Raw genomic sequence first — 25,460 nt, 5'->3', positions numbered from 1 at the left:
AATATAAAGTTAACAAATAAAATGTGATTATGATAAATAAATGGAAATATCTAAAGAAATAATACTTAATATTTTTTTCATAGAAATATAATAATATTAACTAAATAATATTTTGACGTATATCAGTTTTTCACAATATGAAAGCTGTAAATTGTAGGATGTTTGGGGTTCTGTGGAGTGTAAATGATTGAATCAGCCGGAGACCAGAGCTGCTGAACTGACACAATGAACAGAGCTGTGTTACTGCTGCTTAACCAGCACTAACCAGCATTAACCAACCTAACCAGCACTAACCAACCTAACGAGCACTAACCAGCCTAACCAGCACTAACCAGCCTAACCAGCACTAATCAGCACTAACCAGCGCTAACCAGCACTTACCAGCACTAACCAGTGCTAACCAGCACTAACCAGCCTAACCAGCACTAACCAGCCTAACCAGCTCTAACCAGCACTAACCAGCTTAATTAGCTCTAACCAGCACTAACCAGCTTAATTAGCACTAACCAGCCTAATCAGCACTAACCAGCCTAACCAGCACTAACCAGCACTAACCAACCTAACCAGCACTAACCAGCCTAACCAGCACTAACCAGCACTAATCAGCACTAACCAGCCTAAACAGCACTAATCAGCACTAACCAGCGCTAACCAGCACTTACCAGCACTAACCAGTGCTAACCAGCACTAACCAGCCTAACCAGCACTAACCAGCCTTACCAGCTCTAACCAGCACTAACCAGCTTAATTAGCTCTAACCAGCACTAACCAGCTTAATTAGCTCTAACCAGCACTAACCAGCTTAATTAGCACTAACCAGCCTAATCAGCACTAACCAGCCTAACCAGCACTAACCAGCACTAATCAGCACTAACCAGCCTAACCAGCACTAATCAGCACTAACCAGCGCTAACCAGCACTTACCAGCACTAACCAGTGCTAACCAGCACTAACCAGTGCTAACCAGCACTAACCAGCCTAACCAGCACTAACCAGCCTTACCAGCTCTAACCAGCACTAACCAGCTTAATTAGCTCTAACCAGCACTAACCAGCTTAATTAGCACTAACCAGCCTAATCAGTACTAACCAGCCTAACCAGCACTAGCCAGCCCTTACCAGCCTAACCAGCACTGATCAGCACTAACCAGGGCTCTGGTCAGCAGGATCTTCTGTGATGTGTTGATGTGTGTGTTTGGTCTCCTCTCTGCTGTCCTGTCCTCGTCTCCTGTCTGCGTCCAGTGTCTCTGCAGACCATCATCAGTAGTCATCAGAGTCAGAGACAATAACGCATCTGTTCTGGAGCTAGTCTAATGGGAGTCACGGGTTTGAGTCCCAGAACATGTGTGTCAATATTACACTGCTCTTAGCTTTATGGTTCTAATTCAGACAAAATTCACCCAGAAATCAAGCATCTGTCATCATTCGCTCACCTTCATGTCTTTGTGTGCTGAACTGAAGGAGAATCTAAAGGTCACAATGAGTGTCAAACTCTGAAAAGAACAAAGGTGAAGGTATCGTGGAGGTCGTTTAGAAGGAGCTCGGCAGTGGTGATCTCAGTTCAGATTCAGTTCAGCATGTGACTCTGGAGCAACACAAAGAGAAAATAATGAAGCTGAACATACCTTTTATTTTTTCCAAAATTCCATTTCATTTTTAACCAAGTTATGCTTTTTATTTTATTTTATATTTTAAACCTAATACCATTTTATCTTTCTTTTCATTTTTTTTTTTACCATATTCTATTTTAGTTTTTACCTAATTATTTTCCCCTCCAAATTGTATTTTATTTTTGAACCAAGTTCTGTTTTATTTGTTCCCAAATTGTTTTATTTTTAACCTAATACCATTTTACTTGATTTTTTTTTACAAAATTCTATTCTATTTTATTTTTACCCAAATTACATTTTATTTTAGTTCAATTAAATTGTATTTCCTCCAAATTTCATTTTATTTTTTAACTAAATTCTGTTTTATTGTTTCTGCAAATACCATCCATCCATCAATTTATTCATGAATTTATTCATTAAAATTATTATCATGATTAGTTTAAATTTTTTATACCAAAATCATTTTTTGTCTAATTCAGAATTTTTATAATGAAAAAGCATGTTTAATTCATTGAAATATTGAACATATACAATTTAACAACAGTTTAACATAGTTTAATATAGATATATAAAATAAAAATAAACAATTTGAGTGTAATTCCATTTGAGTTGTGATTAGTGTGGTGAAGGTGAAGGCACTGGACGCAGAAGGAGATATCTCTGAAGAGGGATACACAGATATTAATTCTCTTGCTCTCTTCACAGATATCTCCCAAGAAAGTCCGGTTGGCAGAATCGCCGTTGCGAAAAGTATGCCCTCTATCTTTGCTTCTCTCTCTCTCTGTCATCTCGTTTCTTTTCTCCTTCCCTCTTTTGGTCTTTATTTCCGCTCTTCATCGGCCACATGCACTTCTGCTCATGAGTGTATGACACACTACCTGTCAAAGGTAGAACAGTAAGATCTTTAATGTATAAGTCTCTTCTGCTCACCAAGGCTTCATTTATTTGATCCAAAGCACAGCCAAAGCAGTAAAATTGGGAAATCTCATTACTGTTTAAAACAGCTGACTTCTGTTTGAATATATTTTCAAATTGAATATATTCCTGTGATTTCAAAGCTGAATTTTCCGCATCATTACTCCAGTCACATGATCCTCAGAAAACATTCTGATATTCTGTGGTGTTTGGGGCCGAATGCATGAGAGATGCTGTAGATGCAGAAGTGCATGATCACAGGACGGACAGACGAGTGTGGAGCCCATCCGATCCGATCCGATCCGATCCATAAACCCTTTATGAATGCTGCGTGACATCATAAGGCTCGATCGGAGGCATGAATCATAACATCTGTGCTGAAGTGTTTATGCTGCATGTGTTAGTATAACATACATGTGACACCAGACTGATGAAGATCTGGGAAGATATCTTCTAATACTCCTCAAATAAGCTTCTTTAATGTCATTTCTTATTTTGATCAAATATGAGCAGAATGTGTCCCTGTCATTAGATTCAGATCCAATACTTGATTTTTTATTTTTTAAGATGATCTCAGTGCATTGAAAACAGTTCATTTAAAGTTAAACTCCACCAGAAGTCCAGACACTAAAGTTTTTCATGGTCAGTCTAGTGGAAACTAAACATCCCAAATCTACACTGAAGTGTTTATTTTATTGCTCTTTATCTATTTGTGTCAGTAGACTTCAATTAAACACCTAACTTTACCATTTTACTCCTCTCTCTATTCTAAAGTTTTGTTCATATTTCATTCACACTGATTTAAACAACATTTACTCTTTAAAACAGTTCTGGAGATGTGTGTAACTGAGCTAGAGTAGTTCTGGCCTGATCTCTCTCGTGTGATGCCGGTGTCATGCAGCAGGGGGCAGTAACTGCTCACACACTAAACCTTTCCTTCTCTCACAGTTTCATGCTTCATGCATTCTATCAATATCTCCACTTTAAGATGCAATTATTCAGCTTATTGTACATAGAAAATACAATGAGATTATATCAGTTGACACGCATTCATAATTGTGACCACAAAGTCTGCTTACAATGTCTACCACTGAAACACAAAGTGTGTGCACATTATATATATATATATATATATATATATATATATACATAAAGACAGTGTATCTTGCACACGTAAACATACATCATACATATGTTTCTGTTGCTCTCTGCACAACTCTGTACACATTGGATTGATTTGAATAACTTCAACATACATGTACAAAAATATCACATTCTTAATATTTGACAATCTGGAGCACTAAACCAGTCTTAAGGGTCAATTTTGTGAAACCAACCATTATAAATCATCTGAAGCTGAATACATGATCTCTCAGTGATGTGTGGTGTGTGAGGAGGACAATATTTGTCTGAGATACAACTATTAGAAAATCTGGAATCTGAGGAAGCAAAAAAATCTAAATATTGAGAAAATCATCTTTAAAGTTGTTCAGATGAAGTTCTTAGCAATGTATATTACTAATCAAACATTTAGATTTTATATATTTACAGTAGAAAATGTACTAAATATCTTCATGAACATGATCTTTACTTAATATCCTCATGATTTTTGGCAGAAAAGAGAAATAATATATAATTATTGTCTATTTCTACAGATACGTCTGTGTTACTGATGACTCTCTGTGCTGCAGGACACTGATAATCAATCAGCTGGAGGAGTTTTATGATATTTATTCCATTTTTAACTCTGTATGTCTTGGCAAATTAAATCACTTTTATGTCTATAGCGCTTTCTACAATATAGTTCAGCAGTGTTAAGCAGGAGAATAAGACAATCAGTGAAACTCAGCTGTCTTTAAGTTATTCAGATCAGATTATATGATAAATCCTATCAGTAGTTCTGCCTCTAGCAGTTTATTCAGTATAATTGTCCATGATATTCCCTCTGGATGTTTATACTGAATACACTTCATTTTAATTTGGTGTTTGCGTTTTTAACAAGTCTAACCCAGCTCATGGTTAAGATTTCAGTTTTAACCCCGATCAGAGTGTTCTTCTGTGATTTCCCAGTCTCAGGTTCAGACTCTGCTTGTGTTGGTTGACTCTCTCTGGTGATCAGGGTCACCCGGCGGGTCACTGCATGGGTCACTGGGGTTTAGTCGGGTCTATCTTTAGAAACGCTTGCATTGCCTTATTGGCAGTGGTGTGTGTGAGTAACCATCAGCCCGTGCTTCACAGGACTTCACGGGTGTAATCAGGCTCTTCTGTCACTGATGGAGCGTCCATGTGCTGTGTGCCGCTGTCAGACCGTGGTGTGTTGAAGAGGATGGGGTTGTTAATGCAGAAGTCATGTCTCAGAACTGTGACTGGAGTCGTGTGGACGGCTGCAGGTCCGTGGTGTATTGGTTCAGTTATTGAGCAGTGAGTGAGCTGGGAGAAATCTGGGATTGAAAGCAGACAGTAGCATCAAAAAGGTTGGCAATTCCTTGACTTTATGCAAATATAGAGAGAAAAACACTGGGCAAAAACCAATCGCTGGTAAAAGCAGGCAAGGCAAGATTTTGACATGTTTCCAAATGTGTTACGGAGCTGAAATCAAAAACTGTTGCTGAAAAAGCCATTTGTGACCCTGGAGCAAAAAAACATTTAATTAAGATTTATAAGCTGAATAAATGATCTCTCCATTGATGGGTGGTGTGTGAGGAGGACAATATCTGTCTGAGATACAACTATTAGAAAATCTGGAATCTGAGGAAGCAGAAACAGCTAAATATTGAGAAAATCATCTTTAAAGTTGTTCAGATGAAGATCTTAGCAATGCATATTACTAATCAAACATTTAGATTTACGGTAAGAAATGTACTTAATATATTCATGGAACACCATGTTATTATGCTAATAAAAGAATAATATGTCATTTTGACTCATCATTGTATTGTTGTCTATTGCTACAGATATACGTCTGTGACACTGATGTGTGATTTAGGGCTGTCTCTATTCGTAGATTTCAGTCACGTGACCGGAGTGGGAGAAACTTCCATAGAACAAACCGTTCAACTCTCCATCTGTTTCACAGTCATAAATATTTAGATCACCTCTTAAAATAATAAAACAAAGGTATGTGAACAGAATGCAAGTTTTTGGCCATTTTCAATCCATATTAAGCACCGCGCCAACATGTCAATCATTAAATAGCTCCACAAACCACTGTAAAAACACTTAAAGTGCCTTAATATATTTAAAACAGTAATATTCTCACATGAGGCTGGAATATGAACGCAGTCTGTTTAATGGTTCAGTGTTTTCCTTCTAATGGTTTTTTATGGGAAACCATTTAATGTGAAACTTAGCACATGTGTTTATATTCTGGCTTCATCTGCTTGCCTGTACAAAACATACATAATCAATAATGTGTTTACTGAATTTCACCTTTTACTATCTGTGTTTTACTATATTACAGCTTAATACAAACTGTTTGAAAGTAACTGGCGGTCAGTGGAGCAAAGCTTTGTTTTCCCAGCCGTAAACACTCATCCATCACTGCTTTCAATCAGGTCCTTCCCTCAGATCCTCACAGCTCGCTTGATAAAACAATCATCAAAACAAGCAAAAATATCTGCCAGTGGGTGAGATAAATAATCTTGTTTAACCTTTGAATTAAGATTATTTCTTATTTTTCTAACCCCACTGGTAGATATTTTTGTTTGTTTTAAGTAAAAACGTCTCAGGTTATGGACCACTGGGTCCCTGAGAATAGGGAATGAGATGCTGTGTCCTCTAGAGGGCGCTGGGGACCGCGGTCAGCGCGTCCAGGGTCTGAAACATGGATGAAAAAACAATAAACTTGACATTAACAGGATGAAGCCTATCTCGTAATCAAATGAGCGACTGCAGGTATGAAAGAGCAGCTGTGGAATACATCATCTTCTTTTCTGTCTTTTTTGAGCTCTGAAGAGCGGAGGCTTCAGCATGATGACTCTAGAACGAGAGGAGACCGGACTACACTCAGCGCTAGAGACTCTGAGTTAATGAGGATCACACTAGGAGCCTTCTTCACCAATAAAACTGTCTAAGCTGAGCTCTGGAGAGAGGAGACTTCAGCAGAGTAACTCTCTTAAACAAGAGGAAACTTGACAACACTCAATCCTAGTTTAGGAGCCCTGAATCTTCATCACTGGTCAGTCCTCAGGGTCCACTTCTGAGTGCACATGATGGGGGGGGCATCATTAAGAGAGGGCTGACGTTCCAGATGTTTGTTCCTGACTGCGTCCGTGCTGGAACTCTCCCCTTAGTTCCTGTCTCCTGTTCCTGAACACACATCTCCTCTGAGACGAGTATCCACACTAGCTGACCCTGACCCTGACCCTGTCTCTGACCCCAGACCAGGACGGGCCAGGTTCACAGATATAGACCGGCACAGTATAAAGGACTTATACGCTGCTTCACCTCCCTGAATTTACCGACTACTGTCTCATTGGATGTGCCGAACAATTCAGAGGGTGAAAGTGGTGTATCTAGAAGAAAACGTTTCTCTTTCTCCCCGATGTCTCTCCGTGGCCTCCATTGACCCCCTTGACCTACCGATCACGGCAGCTGTCTGCTTCTTTAACTTTATCTGTAACGTCAGTGTCACTCCATCCGAGAGATAATAGATGATAGATGTGGGTATCGACGTCACGTATCCCTGCGACGTTAGCATAATTAGCATGCTGGTATTTATCCCATTATTTCTCTGCCTTCTCGATCTCACTATGAACAAAGCACTTCCTGCTGGATCAGAGGATGTGAGTGACAACACATCTTCTTCCAGTACTTCACCCTCGTGAACCCTGTGTGTGTGTGCATATATTTCTGTGTGTGTGTGTGTGTGTGTGTGTGTGTTCTTGTTTTTGTGTCATATCAGGACACAACTCTGTATAATGACATGGGTATGACACAGGTATTACAAGGAGAGAGTGACTTATGAGGACATAACCCATGTCCCCATTTTTCAAAACACTTATAAATCATACAGAATGAGTTTTTTTGAGAAAGTAAAAGTGCACAAAGTTTCCTGTGAGGGTTAGGGTTAGGTGTAGGGTTGGTGAAGGGACATAGAATATACAGTTTCTACAGAATAAAAACCATTACACCTATGGGATGAACACACTTTACACAAAAACAAACGTGTGTGTGTGTGTGTGTGTGTGTGCAGTGTGTGAAGATGAGCAGAAGAGGGCAGCAGAGGAGCTCTAATCTTCTCACTCAATCCATCTGAACTGCGTGAGATTTTCCTCTCATTCTTAATTTGTGCAAACTTTTACAAAATCAGATCATGATCTTGTGCTCATTTTCATGACTGCTTTCAAACAAGAAAAATTCAATTTGGATTTGAAAACCTTTTGAAAAATGTCAATTTTACTGGCAGTTAGTTACAGTGAACGACATGTAGATATTTTTTGCATTGTAAATCATATGATAATGCCATCATTGTTCAGGGAAATTACATGCATTATCTTATTAAATCTTATTAGTCCTTATTTAACCTTATTGGCTCGATATATAAAGGTATGTCCAACTCTATATACATACACACATATTCAGTCACGCAGCGTGTGTGTGGATTCTGCTTTGGCAAACATTCACTCAGCTCATAATGATGGCTGTGTTTATGTGTGTGTGTTGCCAGCACCTGACCAATTAATAGCAGCACTTATCTATTCTATTCTATTCTGCTCTATTCTTCTCAGTTTGGTCTTTTTTTGTTTTTGTTTTTAAACCTTGCACTGTGCAGTCTAACCGAGATTTGTCAAAGCTCTTGTATACTGTTACTCTCTTGTTGCACTGATTGCTTCTACTGTTCTCCTCATTTGTAATGTCGCTTTGTATTAAAGCATCTGCTAAATGACTATATATAATGTAAATGTACATAAAGTAAACTAACGTAAAACAATATATACAATGGAGCAAATCTCAACAAAGGATATTATAGTTACCTAAAACTGAAACTGAAATTAAACCCATTAAAACATTTTTGTTACTTGAAATTAAATTAAACATATATATATATATATATTTCATTTCAATTAGTTACCAGTGCAACATTTCTTATTTTAATTTAGTTTAACTCGGTGTACTACAAAACTAATTTGAAAAAAAAGGATAATATTAAATATGTATGTATTAAGAAAAACTACTAAAATTGAATTAATATACACAACCAAATTTGCTAAAACTATAGCTAAAATAAAAATGTAAAAGTAAAAATTAATTCAAAATATTAACAAAAATTCAATCGTACTAAAATAGTATCTGAACTTTTTACGTTTTTTTTTCTCACAAAATGTAAAATGTTGCCCAGCTATATTATAAACATTAACACCATGATTTTCAGTAAAGCTGCTTTGAAACGTGTATTATGAAAATCACTACTGACTTAAATATAAGAGTTTTCATCATATACGTGCTGAGGTGAACATGTTGCTACTGTAGTGTTTTTACAGTGTGCTTGTGAAATACTGGAACAGTATGTCCATGACATCAATGCAGATATAGCACACGCGTCAGAGGCGTCTGATTGGTGGTTGGAGATTCTGTTTGCACGGATCGGGCCGGAGGATGCTGCGTGGTCATTGGCCGGCTGCACTGTACGCAGGGAACACCGTCAGTATAGTCAGCAGCGTAGCAGCCGAGGGCAGAGTCATTAATTACATCACACCACCGCACACTTCATTACGCTCAAGGTTAATACTGGCTTATCTGCAGACGAGGCCATACCGTACTTTCCTCGAGATGCTCAACGCCACTGGATCTATAACTGCTTATCGCCACACGACAGAGCGGAGACGCACCCGCTGAAATATAGCTGCTGTCATACAGAGCTAATGCTAACACCTCCAAACGGCCCAAACATGGCCAGCTCATTCACAGGAGTGATGCAGATGACAGATTCGACACATCATTAACCTCCGTCACCTCCAGCCGTCTCAGCAGCAGCACAATTACTAACATCACACTGCACTGCAGCACCATGCATTAAAACAGAGAGAGTTTCATACTTTTAAAGCATTTTTTACCGTTTCAGTAGTCCAACAAAACAGATCATTCGGTCATTATTTAACCTCATGTCTTTCTTTTGCTAAACACAAAATATATTTGTAAAAATGTCAAATCATAATTTTGATATAATGAAAGGAATCAGGGTCCGAGGTTGTTTTACTGAAGAAAGAGGTTTGAACAAATGATTAGGGGGATAAAGGATGACAGAATGATGATTTGTAACCTTAACTCATGTAAATTTGATTTATATAGCACTTTCAAACCCATAAATAACCATATCATGCAACTGCATAGCAACACACTAGCAACCCCCCAGTACAAGAGCACTTTATATGCATGAAGTGAGTGTGAGTGGGTATGTGTTAGTGCGAGTGAACGTGAGTGTGAATGAGCAGGTGTGAGTGAGTGTTAGTGTGAGTGTCAGTGGTTATGAGTGTGATTAGTGTGACTGCCGCGCACAAACAAAAACCGAACACAAAATAAAGCCCAGGTCTGGTCCTCTCTCGTCCTCTTTTGTATCCTTCTGATCTCCTCCGTGGGACTCGAGACCGGAGAGTGGAGCAGGTGTCGCTCTTCCCAATCGCTCCACGGCTCTCGGTCCCGCCCCACTCGTCAGTGTGTGTTAGTGTGTGTTCTCCATTCTGTCACCGATGGAGTTTTGGTTCCTCTGGCTTGCTTAGATGGTGACACCTCGTATCCAGTGATTTAAACTGAACTGAGCTGGACAATGACATCACTGAATTCAATGATGAACTACTTTAAACTGACAATTTAGTGTTTACTACTTTCATTTTGTATGATTGATACACTATGTTTCTATTTGAAACTGCTTTGACACACACACACTCTGTATTGATAAAAGTGCTAGATAAATAGATGTGACTTGACTTGTGTTAGCATGAGTAAGTGTGAGCGAGTGTGAGTATTAGCACGAGCGAGCGTGATTCTGATCGTCTGAGTGTGAGCGTGAACGAGTGTGAGCGAGTGTGAGTATTAGCATGAGCGAGTGTGATTCTGATCGTCTGAGTGTGAGCATGAACGAGTGTGAGCGAGTGTGAGTATTAGCATGAGCGAGCGTGATTCTGATCGTCTGAGTGTGAGCATGAACGAGTGTGAGCGAGTGTGAGTATTAGCATGAGCGAGTGTGATTCTGATCGTCTGAGTGTGAGCATGAACGAGTGTGAGTGACTGTGAGTATTAGCATGAACGAGTGTGAGCGAGTGTGAGTATTAGCATGAGCGAGCGTGATTCTGATCGTCTGAGTGTGAGCATGAACGAGTGTGAGCGAGTGTGAGTATTAGCATGAGCGAGTGTGATTCTGATCGTCTGAGTGTGAGCATGAACGAGTGTGAGTGACTGTGAGTATTAGCATGAACGAGTGTGATTCTGATCGTCTGAGTGTGAGCATGAACGAGTGTGAGTGACTGTGAGTATTAGCATGAACGAGTGTGAGTGACTGTGAGTATTAGCATGAACGAGTGTGATTCTGATCGTCTGAGTGTGAGCATGAACGAGTGTGAGCGAGTGTGAGTATTAGCATGAGCGAGCGTGATTCTGATCGTCTGAGTGTGAGCATGAACGAGTGTGAGCGAGTGTGAGTATTAGCATGAGCGAGCGTGATTCTGATCGTCTGAGTGTGAGCATGAACGAGTGTGAGCGAGTGTGAGTATTAGCATGAGCGAGTGTGATTCTGATCGTCTGAGTGTGAGCATGAACGAGTGTGAGTGACTGTGAGTATTAGCATGAACGAGTGTGAGTGACTGTGAGTATTAGCATGAACGAGTGTGAGCGAGTGTGAGTATTAGCATGAGCGAGCGTGATTCTGATCGTCTGAGTGTGAGCATGAACGAGTGTGAGCGAGTGTGAGTATTAGCATGAGCGAGTGTGATTCTGATCGTCTGAGTGTGAGCATGAACGAGTGTGAGCGAGTGTGAGTATTAGCATGAGAGAGCGTGATTCTGATCGTCTGAGTGTGAGCATGAACGAGTGTGAGCGAGTGTGAGTATTAGCATGAGCGAGTGTGATTCTGATCGTCTGAGTGTGAGCATGAACGAGTGTGAGTGACTGTGAGTATTAGCATGAACGAGTGTGAGTGACTGTGAGTATTAGCATGAACGAGTGTGAGCGAGTGTGAGTATTAGCATGAGCGAGCGTGATTCTGATCGTCTGAGTGTGAGCATGAACGAGTGTAAGCGAGTGTGAGTATTAGCATGAGCGAGCGTGATTCTGATCGTCTGAGTGTGAGCATGAACGAGTGTGAGCGAGTGTGAGTATTAGCATGAGCGAGTGTGATTCTGATCGTCTGAGTGTGAGCATGAACGAGTGTGAGTGACTGTGAGTATTAGCATGAACGAGTGTGAGCGAGTGTTAGTGGCAGTGTAGTGGATCAGAGGATCCTACTCTCCTCAGATAGGGATCGAGCTCAGAGAGCACTGGTGACACACACATTAAAGAGATGGATGTGAGGAGGACACTGGCCCATTCAGGAGATGTATTTCCTCTTCCTGTGCTGAAACTCCTACTGTGAAGTTTATGAGCTCCTCTCTTCACATTTGTGTTTGATGACATTCATCTGTCGAGCTTCAGAGTAAAAGTTTAATACGGACCTTCATCTGAAAATGATGTGCATCCAACTGCTTAGATCTCATCCTGCTCTCAACTGTGTCTCAGCTTTTCATGAGTTTATCTTCATATTAAAGAAATCAACCTGAAGATCAATCAGAACCAAAAGGCATTTCCAGCACAAAGCCCTAGAAGAAGTTTCTTAAGATCCTTTAGAGTTGTTTTCTGGTTGGTTAGAAAAACTTCTACAATATGTTTTCATCCTTCAAAGAACCATTGAACCAAAACATTAATCTGAAGAACCTACGATAATAATTTTCATTATAGATTCATGTAGCTTTGGCTGGATCTTTAATCTAGCTTTTGTTCTAGTTTTCGATCAGGTCGTCTGATGTCACCTGAATGAGGTCAGAGATGCAGGTCTAGATCCCACTCTTTACTGAAGCTGCATACGTCACATACTGTACAGTAATGGCTAGAAATAGAGTCTCTTCTTTTAAGATTTGATCATTTACATAGAAAATAATCACAATTTGTCTGCATACAGCAGCAGTTCCTTTAAAATAATGCGGATAAATAATGGATAAAAGCAAGGGATTTAAAAGCTCTTTTTTACAGCAATGTCATAAAACCATAGAACAATTTTTGGTTGCCCAAAGAACCTTTCAGTGATCAGTTCTTGAAATAATTGTGTGTGTGGGATTGGCTTTTACCTGGTTTAGGCCAATCTGTATGAAAATATGAAAAGACTTGTTTTGTGTTTCTGCACATGTAATTGTGGTGTAGTTTTGGAAGACTACTTTAGGAAAACCCTTCCATCGTGCCTTCAGCTCGTGGTTCTCCTGTACTTTGGGTCTGTTGGAGGTTTATTCTGCGGTGCGTCACGATGCAGCTGTGTAAAGTGCTTAAGCAGCAGTGGGATGAGATCAGCAATGCTGTGATTCTATGCTTGTAATTGCACCACTGCCAAACGTTTTCTGATCCCACTCCCACTGATGTCTGTCCAAATATACAGTGGTGGCTCAAATGATTAGAACACTAGTGCTTTTACCGGCTTAAAAAATATATTCTGCTGTAGTGTGTCAGTAGGAAATATCAGTTTACATTTCCAAACATTCATTTAGCATTCATTGTAATAATCCATTCCAGACAGACTGATGATGATCAGATCACATCTCTGTGTGGAGCACAAAAATCTCACTGCATTATTACAATTAAATGAATGTTTGGAAATGTAAACTGATAAATCCTACTGACACACTACAGCAAAAGATAGAAACTGACTTAAAACAATTTTTAGCTACTTTCAATACTAGTGTTATAATCATTTGGGCCAGCACTGTAGACCTTCTTGTTCCTCTCTGTGCCTCACTGACGCTCCTGTCTTCTCTTTCAGACCATCGTCCGCGGGAGCCGGCCGCCCAAGGACACCTCCATCAACGGCCTGCTGGAGGAGTTTGACAGCATCTCCGTCACCCGCTCCAACTCTCTGAGGAAAGAGAGTCCACCTGGAGCCCATCAGTCCAGCGGGAGTAAGCCATCATCTGCGTCCACGTCCAACGCCGGCGGACCAGAGGAGAACGGCTTCGGACACTATTACGGCCGCTTCTCCTGCGACCTGGACAGCAGTAAAGACTTCTCTCTAGAGGCGTACCGTGACCGAGGTGGCCATGACAGTGAGATGGCGGTCGGACGGCACTACCGCTTCTCTCTCAGACAGAACGGCCATCCCATCCGCAGCCCCTTCTATCCCGACGCCATGCCGCAGAAGTCCTCGGACTACGCCAAGATGCCACCGGACTACCACGCTTACCTGGAGAGCAAGATGCGGCTGTCCACCGCTGAGATGGCCATGGGCGGCCGCAGGGACTACTACCGCGCCTCTCTGGGCGGATCCAGTCAGGACTATCGGGAGCATCCGCTGGGAACGCCGTCGCGTGTCTCCGTCCACAGCGGACAGATGAACTATCCCGACGGAGACTGGGGATACGGAGCTGGACTGAGAGAGGACTATGACAAGAGACCCAAGTCCTCTTACATCAGTCAGACGAGCCCCCAGCCGGCCATCCGTCAGCGCTCTCGCTCGGGGTCAGGCCTGCAGGAGCCCAGCCAACCCTACGGCATCAGTGCATTTAAAGCTGCGCCGCAGGGGCCGTACAGCTCGTACACGTACCCCAGACTGTCCGAGAACACGTCTTCACTCGTCATGGGCAAGGTAAAGATGAAATCAGCCTCCTTCTAATGATGGGTTTGGCTTTTATTGTCCTGCAGGGGCATCATATCACTAGTGCATTAGGGATGTTAGTTTGTGTGATTCTCTGGAGCAGTCAATGCAAGATAAATCCAGATTTGCCAAAGTGAACCGCTACTGATGAAGCGACATTTGCATGTGATGATACAGGTGAAATACAGTTCTCTTTTGGATTAAAAGGCTCCGTGGAGATCTTGTTTTGCTCAAAAATCTTGTGGCAGTAAAAGTGTGCGATAAAACGGATGTGATATGAAATCATTTATGTCACATGGACCGTTTTACCGATGTCCGTGATATGTTTCTGTGTCTGGGAACATTTCAGTTGCATTGCTGTGTATGGAGGGATAGAAAGCTCTCGGATTTAATAGAAAATATCTTCATTTGTGTTCCCGAAGATGAATGAAGGTCTTACAGGGTTTTTAAAGATATGAGGGTGAGTAATTAATGACAATCACTTTAATATAAATAAGGAGTGGTGCATTTGCATTTGGCAAATGATTTTACATTGTATTTCACGCACTTTCCACATTAGAAGAGTATTAGGCCACTTCCTCAATACTTCCTCAATATATTGCAACAGAAATGTACATCTGCAGAATCTCCACATCATTAAACTTCAAGTATGTTTTTTAAGATCTGATTTCATGCATTTGGCAAATACTTCTATTTGATCTGCTTTGCACATTAGAAGTGTATTAGGCCAACGAATAACTCCTCAGAATATTACAGCATAAATTTACACCCCCTGAATCTAAAAGATGCATTAAAAATGGCATGTTGTTTTGTATTTAGTCTTACTTTCACCATCATCATGAAGAATTTTTAAAGCATAATTTTACCCCCCAAAAACCTTTGTCCTCTCTGAATAACATTTTATTTTAAAACAGCATGAATTCAGTTCCTCCGGTGCGTTTTTAAAGATCTAATCTGATGCATTTGACAGGTGTTTTTACACTGCATTAGAGCTCAGTTCCTGCACCTCCGGTTCCTGTACTAATGCTGCATTGCTCCCAATGGAAGTTTCCAGCTGTATTGAGTTAAAGGCTGCAGATACACTGTGCGCTCCTCACCCGCAGGCCGTGTAGGGCGTATTATCTCTCAGCACCGGCTCCGTGATGGATCTGGTGTCAGTTCTTAATCTCCTCACCCGTGAAAAGAGCGCGGCGGCCGGAGACACAGAATTACTCATGAGAGCGGCGCACGAATCAATTAATGGAAGCGTAGCATCTCCTCGATAACAGCGTCTCATCCCAGAGCTTCATTCACACACACTTGAGCTCTGAACTGTGATGCACGCTTGTCATTCACTTCACAGACATTTACTGTAATCCGCCCGCATCAGAAGTGTATAAGACCACTTCCACGATAACTCCTCAGTTTACTGCCACACAGATTTACATCAGGGTTAATATAGTTTAAAATTAAAATTACAACTAAAATAAAAAATATGCATATTGTTATTTAAACAAATATAAGTAAACATCATCGGAAACAACCATCATCTAGTTGCCTGGCATTTTCTCAAAAATTCACAAACACAACAAAATTAGTAAAACTTTAGCAAAAATTTACTCAAAAACAGAAAAGAGAAAAATGTGATAGTTGATAATACAAACACTGGTTAATAAAAACTATAATAGTGTCCTAATGATAGTAAAATAACTTGCACTCCCGTAGAATCAGCAACATTCATTAAAAAATAATAAAATAAATAAATTTGTATTTAATCCAACCATTACCATCAGCAGGTGAATCTCATGAAGAATCAGAAGAGAGAAACAATAAATGTATTTATCTCTCTTCATTTATAACACATTTTCACTGCCAAAAACACATTTATTCTGACACAGATCTGTGGTTTTATTTAAATATATTGTGGCAGCAAAACTGCATAATAAATATTTAATATTCAATATAAAAAATAAATATTCCCCATCAAGGCGTGTTGTATTTGCATGGCAGATGTGTTTACACCGTCCGCATTATAAGTGCATTTGGCCACTGAATAATTCATGGATATACAGCAACATAAAATTATGCCCCCTGCAGAATCTGCAAGATTCATTAAAAAACTGAATGTTGTTAATATTTTCATCCTGAAATCTTTGTCTGGTCTGAACAACATTTTGAAAACAGCACAAGTTAAATTCAGGCCACTGTATTGTGATGGGTCCACAACATGCTGACTGTAAGTGTAGTATAACCAACGTATTCTACTGACCCTGACCCTAACCCTGACCCTGACCCTGACCCTAACCCTAACCCTAACCCTGACCCTGACCCTGACCCTGACCCTGACCCTAACCCTGACCCTGACCCTAACCCTAACCCTGTCCCTAACCTCAGCTCAGTTAGCATTTAGTTGCAAACTCAGCTCATCTAGTGTGTTCTTAAAGATCTGAATTCACAGTGTTAATGATTAAATGTGAAATTTGTGCGTAAATGTGTCATCCACTGCATCTTCCTGCTGATGTTTGGGATGAAATATGAGCGTGTTTGGTTGATGTTCACAGCGGTGTTGTACTGTATGTCGCACGTATTGAGCAGAACAGTCGTGTGTGTGAGTGTGTGTGTGTGTTTATGTGTGTGTGAGTGTGTGTGTGTGTGTGTGAGAGAGAGAGATGGCTGTGATTCAGGCTGAACTCCCATCAGTCTCGTCTCAGCGGTGTCATAATGAACCTCTTTCTTTCTCATTCACCTCGACTCGGTCACTTTCAGCGAGCCCAGCGTTTTGTGAGCGCTGCTGGGAATCTGGGGCCGTTAAAGGCCGACAGCTCGGGGACTTGGGAACTCGTGCACGCTCCGCTCATTGTGATGAACTGATGTTGTGGCACCTTCCTTTTCTGCAGGCCTTGCACAAAAGCCACGGCGGCGTGTTCCACCACAGAATTCAATTTCACACTCCAGTTGGGTTGTTGATTACTCTGCCAAATTCAGATTAATGTGCATTTAACGAACACGGATCAGCCAGCGGTTGGGAAAGGAGGTCTCGGGACTCTCTCCGGCCCATAAACAGCCTCGCCGGGATGATTGATTAAACGAGTCCACCGATATAATTACCGCCGATGCTCTCATCATCAGGCGCTCAGATGACGATCCGTGTCGTGTCATCGTTCTGTGTTCGGGGCGTGGTGGGAATAATTCAATCTGCGGCCCACCGTGACCCCGAGAGTCAGATCGGTCGTGTTTCTGATGCTTTATTCTGCTTCTCACTGAACACACGCTGGAAACATCTCACTGTGTAGCTGTGTAGCACATACGCTAACAGTCAGAGCTTCAGTTATTAAGTAGTCATTTCTGTAATAAAAAGTAATAACTACATTTTCAGTGTTTTTGAAAGAACTCTTGAAATATTATTACTATTTGAATGTATTATTATGATTTAAAACAGCTGTTTTCTATCTGAAGTAATTTATTTCTGTGGTGTGCAGCTGAATTTTCAGCATCACGTGATCTTCAGAAATCAGAATAATATGATTAGCTGCTCAAGAAACATTATTATCAATGTTGAACACAGTTGTGCTGCTCAATATCTTTGTGGAAACTGATACATTCTATTAAGGATTCACAGATGAATATAAAGCTCAAAAGAAAAGAGTTTATTTGAAATAGAAATCTTTTGTAACATTATAAATGCCTTTACTGACATTTTGATTAATTTAATGCATCATTGATTAATAAAACTGTTTTGAGAAGTGTTTCTTGAGCAGTAAATCATCATATTATTCTGATTTCTGAAGATCATGTGACACTGAAGACTGGAGGAATGATGCTGAAAATACAGCGGAGCATCACAGAAATACATTACACTTTAACACAGATTCACACAGAAAACAGATGATTTAAACTGTTATTGATCATAAATATTGTGTGGTGTTTTCTGCTGCTGTTCCTGTCTGCATTTTTCACTTATGGAGCCTCATTTATAAAACTCAGATTTAATCTTAGATTGTATGTGTGCTTAAATCCACGTCAGCGCTCATATTTGTGAAAGATGTCGACGTGGAGAAGTGTTTAGTGTCACATCAGTGTCTGAGCAGACGTACACACTCTCTTGTGTCGGAGTAACACAGGTTTCTGGAAATGTGATCTGTTCTTGCAGCTTGCTGTTCTGAATTAAAGAATTTAGATGATGATTGGTGATCTTTAATTTGTTAATGACATTAATTAAGAGTGGTTTACAAGGCAGAGAGCGGAAACCATTTATTTACACTTAAGTTCACCAGAGATTTCACATCTGAAAGAGAACCATACGTGCGTTTTGTTTTCTGTGCGTACATTCATTCTATGAATCACACGTATGCATATTTGAGAAATGATCATAAACTCTAATTTGGGAAGGTTTCTGTGCAACATTTTATAAATGAGCCCTAGGGTTGGGAATCGAAAACCAATTCCAATTCCAGAACCGTATACTTGACGGCAGGAATGGGATACTTGTTGTAAAATCTTTATTTCAGTTCACTTCAGCTATGAAACTTTTGCAAAAAGAGACACAAAATAAATATGTTTGATATCTAAATGTCTGATTTTAACCAAATTAGAATTTAAACTGGGAATCGGAATTGACGAAATTCAAGCAATATCCAACCCTAATGATGCCCATGATGTTTTGTGTTTGGACGAGACAGGGCGAGTACGAGCGCGGGGCCCGTGATGGGGGTCTGAAGGGGCCGGGGCCCGAGACGTATCAGCGCGTTCCCTTCAAACTACCTCAGAGCCACGGCAAACCCTGTTACCCGTCCGGTCTCCAGTACCACTACCGCCCGCCCCAGCCCAGCCCCCCCTACACCCCCCAGGGAGCACACTCACAGCCCTCCTCGCCCTTCATCCCGGGGCCCGGGGCCTATCCTCCGCCCAGCTGGGGCTCGTCCTCCGAGCAGCCCCCCTGCAGGGTGTCCCACGAACAGTTCCGCGCCGCGCTGCAGCTGGTGGTGAACCCCGGCGACCCGCGCGAGTATCTGGACAACTTCCTGAAGATCGGCGAGGGATCCACGGGCATCGTGTGCATCGCCACCGAGAAGCACAGCGGCAAACAGGTGGCTGTGAAGAAGATGGACCTGAGGAAACAGCAGCGGAGGGAACTTCTGTTCAACGAGGTGAGCGCGCAGATATCCTGCTCAACAAACAAGAGCTGTGCGGTGTTTAAACAGTCAAACCAAAAGTATATAAGACATCAGATATAACTCCTTAAGATTTTTTTGCTAATGGGTGCAGGACACAATAATTCATTTAAGTAAGTGAGGATAGCAAAATAAAGTAAGGTGTGACACATTATACCAATAAATTCTTCATACAGTGGACTTACAGTAAAAATTGTTAGCTACAATTATTTAGACACATTGACCTGAGCATGTTTAGCTCAAGTGTTTTTTTCTTTAATTGCTAATGTGATCTTTATACGCCACAGACTGAACACAATGAAGCAGTGCTTGGAGATTCAGCTAAATTGGTTTTATCTAATTGTGTTCTTAAATTTAACAGCTATTCAACAGAATTCATTACATACCTTTCTATCAAAGTTATCTGACATGACTGAGATGAATTTGTTCTGACACAGTTTAACTGAACTATAGTGAATAAACTGATAATGTGAGAAATGTTGAAGGTGTCTGAATAACTGTATATCAACATGTCTATAAAATTATCATTATTTTTTAAAAGTAATTCTTTCATAATTCTTCTTATTATGAAAAGATTAAGCAAAATATGAAGTATTACTAGTGTGACATTTCTCTGTAAAATAAAAAAAATAAAGATTTAAGATTTTTACAGTCCCACTTTAAAAATACAATTTTCATACTGTGTGTATAGTTGTCTAGATTTATGTGAATATATGAATTTATTTTGGCAGAAAAAGTTTCATTTTTGGTAATATGTGCATCTCATTACAAGTTTGGGAAGATGGTTATATAATGTATAATGTTTATTATCTTGGACACAGACTGACAGCTGATGCAGAGATCGAGTCGAGACACTGAAAACACGCATCACGAGCTGCTCACGTGTACATCAACACAGTGCTATAACTGATTACATGCAATCTGGATGACGAAATCAGATACTCGTAATTCAGAGTATATTACATTTTGTAATGCTTATAATCAGATTACAGTTACTTTTTATGGATTACATAACATATTATTCACACAGTGACAGTATATTATTCATTGTTAATTCTCCTTGTTCTCTGGTTTAATCAAAGATTAATGTATTAAAAAAATGTATGTATTTTCTTTCTCTTTGCTTTTTAATATCAATATGGTATGTTTAATGGTAAATTTAAAACCAGTTGAAAAGTAGTCAGAATACATAAACCAGATTACGTTACTAACTACAGTTTTCATGTGTGGACTACAATTTGCAAGTATTCGTGCCACTTGACTCAGAAACACCGTACATATGCTCCATTCACAGACTTTGCATGTGAATAACTGCTGTTTTATTTCGATTGATTTTCAGCTTTCATTCATGATGAAGCAGAGATGATCAGACACAGGTCTTTGAGAGCGTCTAGATGTTTTCCTGTTCATCTGCTTGCAGGTGGTCATCATGAGAGACTACCATCACGAGAACGTGGTGGACATGTACAACAGTTATCTGGTCAGTGATGAACTCTGGGTAGTGATGGAGTTCCTGGAGGGCGGAGCCTTGACTGACATCGTCACTCACACCAGGTAAGAGCCGATCCAATCAGAATCAGAGGCTGAACTAGCTGATTTCACACTGACTCATTCATGCATTCATCTGATCTTTTGATTCAAAGTAAACCAAGATCCAAAAGAAAGAGAAAATGATTAAGAGAGATTATAGATTAGAGATTTAAACTGAGCTGAGCTGGATGATGAAATCACAGAATTCAATGATAAATAATAATATTTTTATATTTCATACTGTAAAGTTGCTTTGACACAATCCTCATTGTTAAAAGCGCTAGATAAATAAATGTGACTATAAAGATGTTTAACACGTTTCACAAACAGCTTTGATCTAATATGAAACTGAGAGTAATATTATACTTCTTTAGCTGATTTATGCAGCGGATTGAGTGCAGCATTATCTGCTGGAGACAATAGTCCAGTGATTAATTATTATTGTGCAAGTTTGTGGTGGAGTTTGTTTTAAACGCTGCCTCTGCTCTCGAAGCGTCTGCATAATTACAGTAATTGGCGTTGTTCGTCAGTTCGGTGTGGTGCGGTGTTGGACTGTAATTGCACGCTTTCAGAGACATGCGTGACCCGTTGACACGACACACTTCCATACCACCATAGAGAGGAAGAGCAGCTTCTGCTTCTGATGTGCTTTATTTCTGTCCTGTTTGAGACGCTAATAGATAAGCTCACGTCTACACGGACAGATCCCTTCTTAGGCAGCATCCTGAGTGACACACGGGTCTGAATCAAGGCTCAGATCAGCAGATGCATCATGTGATTCTCACAGCCAATCCCATCTAACGTTTAGCTAGAATTAGTTTGACTAATTCCATTATCTTTTGAGTATCAAATATATTCAGAAAATATGTAATGTTTAAATCCTCCTCATCTCAGTGTGTCATGTTTGACACAAACTTACATTCAAATGCTTATCCAGATTACAATCAGAAGCAATTACATTACAAAATGAATAAGAGATACAAGATGTAAGAGTATAACAATAATGCAGACATTAATAGAAGAGAAGAATGAAAAGACAGAAGAAGGCGAGGTGGTCAAACAGGGTTCACATTCTAGATGTTTTGGCCACATTCCTATTAATAAATGTTGAGGTTGTACCTAAACACAAATGAGATTTACAGTTTGTGTCTTAGCAACTGAACCTGAGTTACTTTACTCTTGTTTGTATACTGCTGTGGTTTTTAGTTGGGTGGAGTCGGTTGGAGTCAGGTGGAGTCAGGTAGAGTCAGACGTAGTCGGGTAGAGTTAGATGGAGTCAGGTAGAGTCAGATGGAGTCAGGTGTGTTAGATGGAGTCAGGTAGAGTCAGATGGAGTCAGGTGTGTTAGATGGAGTCGGGTAGAGTTAGATGGAGTCAGCTAGAGTCAGATGGAGTCGGGTAGAGTCAGTTGGAGCCAGGTGTGTTAGATGGAGTCAGGTAGAGTCAGATGGAGTCAGGTGTGTTAGATGGAGTCGGGTAGAGTTAGATGGAGTCAGCTAGAGTCAGATGGAGTCAGGTAGAGTCAGATGTAGTCGGGTAGAGTTAGATGGAGTCAGGTAGAGTCAGATGGAGTCAGGTGTGTTAGATGGAGTCGGGTAGAGTTAGATGGAGTCAGCTAGAGTCAGATGGAGTCAGGTAGAGTCAGATGGAGTCAGGTGTGTTAGATTGAGTCGGATAGAGTTAGATGGAGTCGGGTAGAGTCAGTTGGAGCCAGGTGTGTTAGATGGAGTCGGGTAGAGTTAGATGGAGTCAGCTAGAGTCAGATGGAGTCGGGTAGAGTTAGATGGAGTCAGCTAGAGTCAGATGGAGTCGGGTAGAGTCAGATGGAGTCGGGTAGAGTCAGATGGAGTCAGGTGTGTTAGATGGAGTCGGGTAGAGTTAGATGGAGTCAGCTAGAGTCAGATGGAGTCGGGTAGAGTCAGATGGAGTCAGGTGTGTTAGATGGAGTCGGGTAGAGTTAGATGGAGTCGGGTAGAGTCAGATGGAGTCAGGTGTGTTAGATGGAGTCGGGTAGAGTTAGATGGAGTCAGCTAGAGTCAGATGGAGTCAGGTGTGTTAGATGGAGTCGGGTAGAGTTAGATGGAGTTAGCTAGAGTCAGATGGAGTCGGGTAGAGTCAGTTGGAGCCAGTTGGTGTCACGTAGAGTCAGATGGAGTCGGGTAGAGTTAGATGGAGTCAGCTAGAGTCAGATGGAGTCAGGTAGAGTCAGATGTAGTCGGGTAGAGTTAGATGGAGTCAGGTAGAGTCAGATGGAGTCAGGTGTGTTAGATGGAGTCGGGTAGAGTTAGATGGAGTCAGCTAGAGTCAGATGGAGTCAGGTAGAGTCAGATGGAGTCAGGTGTGTTAGATTGAGTCGGATAGAGTTAGATGGAGTCGGGTAGAGTCAGTTGGAGCCAGGTGTGTTAGATGGAGTCGGGTAGAGTTAGATGGAGTCAGCTAGAGTCAGATGGAGTCGGGTAGAGTTAGATGGAGTCAGCTAGAGTCAGATGGAGTCGGGTAGAGTCAGATGGAGTCGGGTAGAGTCAGATGGAGTCAGGTGTGTTAGATGGAGTCGGGTAGAGTTAGATGGAGTCAGCTAGAGTCAGATGGAGTCGGGTAGAGTCAGATGGAGTCAGGTGTGTTAGATGGAGTCGGGTAGAGTTAGATGGAGTCGGGTAGAGTCAGATGGAGTCAGGTGTGTTAGATGGAGTCGGGTAGAGTTAGATGGAGTCAGCTAGAGTCAGATGGAGTCAGGTGTGTTAGATGGAGTCGGGTAGAGTTAGATGGAGTTAGCTAGAGTCAGATGGAGTCGGGTAGAGTCAGTTGGAGCCAGTTGGTGTCACGTAGAGTCAGATGGAGTCGGGTAGAGTTAGATGGAGTCAGGTAGAGTCGGATAAAGTCGATTGGAGCCAGGTGGAGTCAGGTAGAGTCAGATGGAGTCGGGTAGAGTTAGATGGAGTCAGGTAGAGTCTGATGGAGTCAGGTAGAGTCAGATGGAGACGGTTGGAGACAGGTGGAGTCAGGTAGAGTCAGATGGAGTTGGGTAGAGTTAGATGGAGTCAGCTAGAGTCAGCTAGAGTCAGATGGAGTCAGGTAGAGTCAGTTGGAGTTGGGTAGAGATAGATGGAGTCAGGTAGAGTCAGATGGAGTCAGGTGTGTTAGATGGAGTCGGGTAGAGTTAGATGGAGTCAGCTAGAGTCAGATGGAGTCGGGTAGAGTCAGTTGGAGCCAGGTGGAATCAGGTAGAGTCAGACGGAGTCAGGTAGAGTCAGTTGGAGCCAGTTGGTGTCACGTAGAGTCAGATGGAGTTGGGTAGAGTACGATGGAGTCGGGTAGAGTTAGATGGAGTCAGGTAGAGTCGGATAAAGTCGATTGGAGCCAGGTGGAGTCAGGTAGAGTCAGATGGAGTCGGGTAGAGTTAGATGGAGTCAGGTAGAGTCAGATGGAGTCAGTTAGAGTCAGATGGAGACGGTTGGAGACAGGTGGAGTCAGGTAGAGTCAGATGGAGTTGGGTAGAGTTAGATGGAGTCAGCTAGAGTCAGATGGAGTCAGGTAGAGTCAGTTGGAGCCAGGTGGTGTCAGGTAGAGTCAGATGGAGTTGGGTAGAGTTAGATGGAGTTGGGTAGAGTCAGATAAAGTCAGATGGAATCAGATGGAGTCAGGTAGAGTCAGATGGAGTTGGGTAGAGTTAGATGGAGTCGGGTAGAGTTAGATGGAGTCAGGTAGTGTTGGATGGAGTCAGGTAGAGTCAGTTGGAGCCAGGTGGAGTCAGGTAGAGTCAGATGGAGTTGGGTAGAGTCAGTTGGAGCCAGGTGGAGTCAGGTAGAGCCAGATGGAGTCAGGTAGAGTCAGATGGAGTCAGGTAGAGTTAGATGGAGTCAGCTAGAGTCAGATGGAGTCGGGTAGAGTAAGTTGGAGCCAGGTGGAATCAGGTAGAGTCAGATGGAGTCAGGTAGAGTCAGTTGGAGCCAGGTGGTGTCAGGTAGAGTCAGATGGAGTTGGGTAGAGTTAGATGGAGTCAGGTAGTGTTGGATGGAGTCAGGTAGAGTCAGTTGGAGCCAGGTGGAGTCAGGTAGAGTCAGATGGAGTTGGGTAGAGCCAGGTGGAGTCAGGTAGAGTCAGGTAGGGTCAGATGGAGTTGGGTAGAGTTAGATGAAGTCGGGTAGAGTTAGATCGAGTCAGATAGCGTTAGATGGAGTCAGGTAGAGTCAGATGAGTCGGGTAGAGTCAGTTGGAGCCAGGTGGAGTCAGGTAGAGTCAGATGTAGTCGGGTAGAGTTAGATGGAGTTGGGTAGAGTTAGATGGAGTCAGGTACAGCCGGATGGAGTCAGGTAGAGTCAGTTGGATCCAGGTGGAGTCAGTTAGAGCCAGATGGAGTTGGGTAGAGCCAGGTGGAGTCAGGTAGAGTCAGGTAGGGTCAGATGGAGTCGGGTAGAGTCAGTAGGAGCCAGTT

At 41.5% G+C, this 25,460-nt stretch overlaps 1 protein-coding gene and 1 long non-coding RNA gene across 5 annotated transcripts in view; both read left to right on the top strand.

Moving 5' to 3' along the window:
* The window catches only part of LOC127984407 (serine/threonine-protein kinase PAK 5-like), a 52,842-nt gene that overhangs the window by 17,597 nt on the left and 9,785 nt on the right, over positions 1 to 25,460 (top strand). The window contains exons 3-6 of one of the 2 annotated variants that reach the window (XM_052587046.1): positions 2,315 to 2,359; positions 13,521 to 14,339; positions 19,007 to 19,474; positions 20,919 to 21,052. In XM_052587046.1, the coding sequence (XP_052443006.1) occupies positions 2,315 to 2,359; positions 13,521 to 14,339; positions 19,007 to 19,474; positions 20,919 to 21,052 (1,466 nt within the window). The remainder of the gene's footprint in view (positions 1 to 2,314; positions 2,360 to 13,520; positions 14,340 to 19,006; positions 19,475 to 20,918; positions 21,053 to 25,460) is intronic. The other variant, XM_052587047.1, reaches the window with a different exon arrangement.
* Positions 22,590 to 25,460, top strand: part of LOC127984411 (uncharacterized) — a 4,777-nt gene continuing 1,906 nt past the window's right edge. For 2 of the 3 annotated variants that reach the window (XR_008160590.1, XR_008160589.1), the window contains exons 1-3: positions 22,590 to 22,683; positions 23,268 to 23,366; positions 24,141 to 25,460. The exon at positions 24,141 to 25,460 is cut by the window's right edge. This is a non-coding gene — a long non-coding RNA (uncharacterized LOC127984411). The remainder of the gene's footprint in view (positions 22,684 to 23,267; positions 23,367 to 24,140) is intronic. The other variant, XR_008160591.1, reaches the window with a different exon arrangement.

Source organism: Carassius gibelio, chromosome B20 (assembly GCF_023724105.1).
Source record: "Carassius gibelio isolate Cgi1373 ecotype wild population from Czech Republic chromosome B20, carGib1.2-hapl.c, whole genome shotgun sequence".
Classification (NCBI taxonomy): Eukaryota; Metazoa; Chordata; class Actinopteri; order Cypriniformes; family Cyprinidae; genus Carassius; species Carassius gibelio.
The sequence above is the reverse complement of the archived record's forward strand: the minus strand, read 5'-3'. Positions and strand labels throughout refer to the sequence as shown.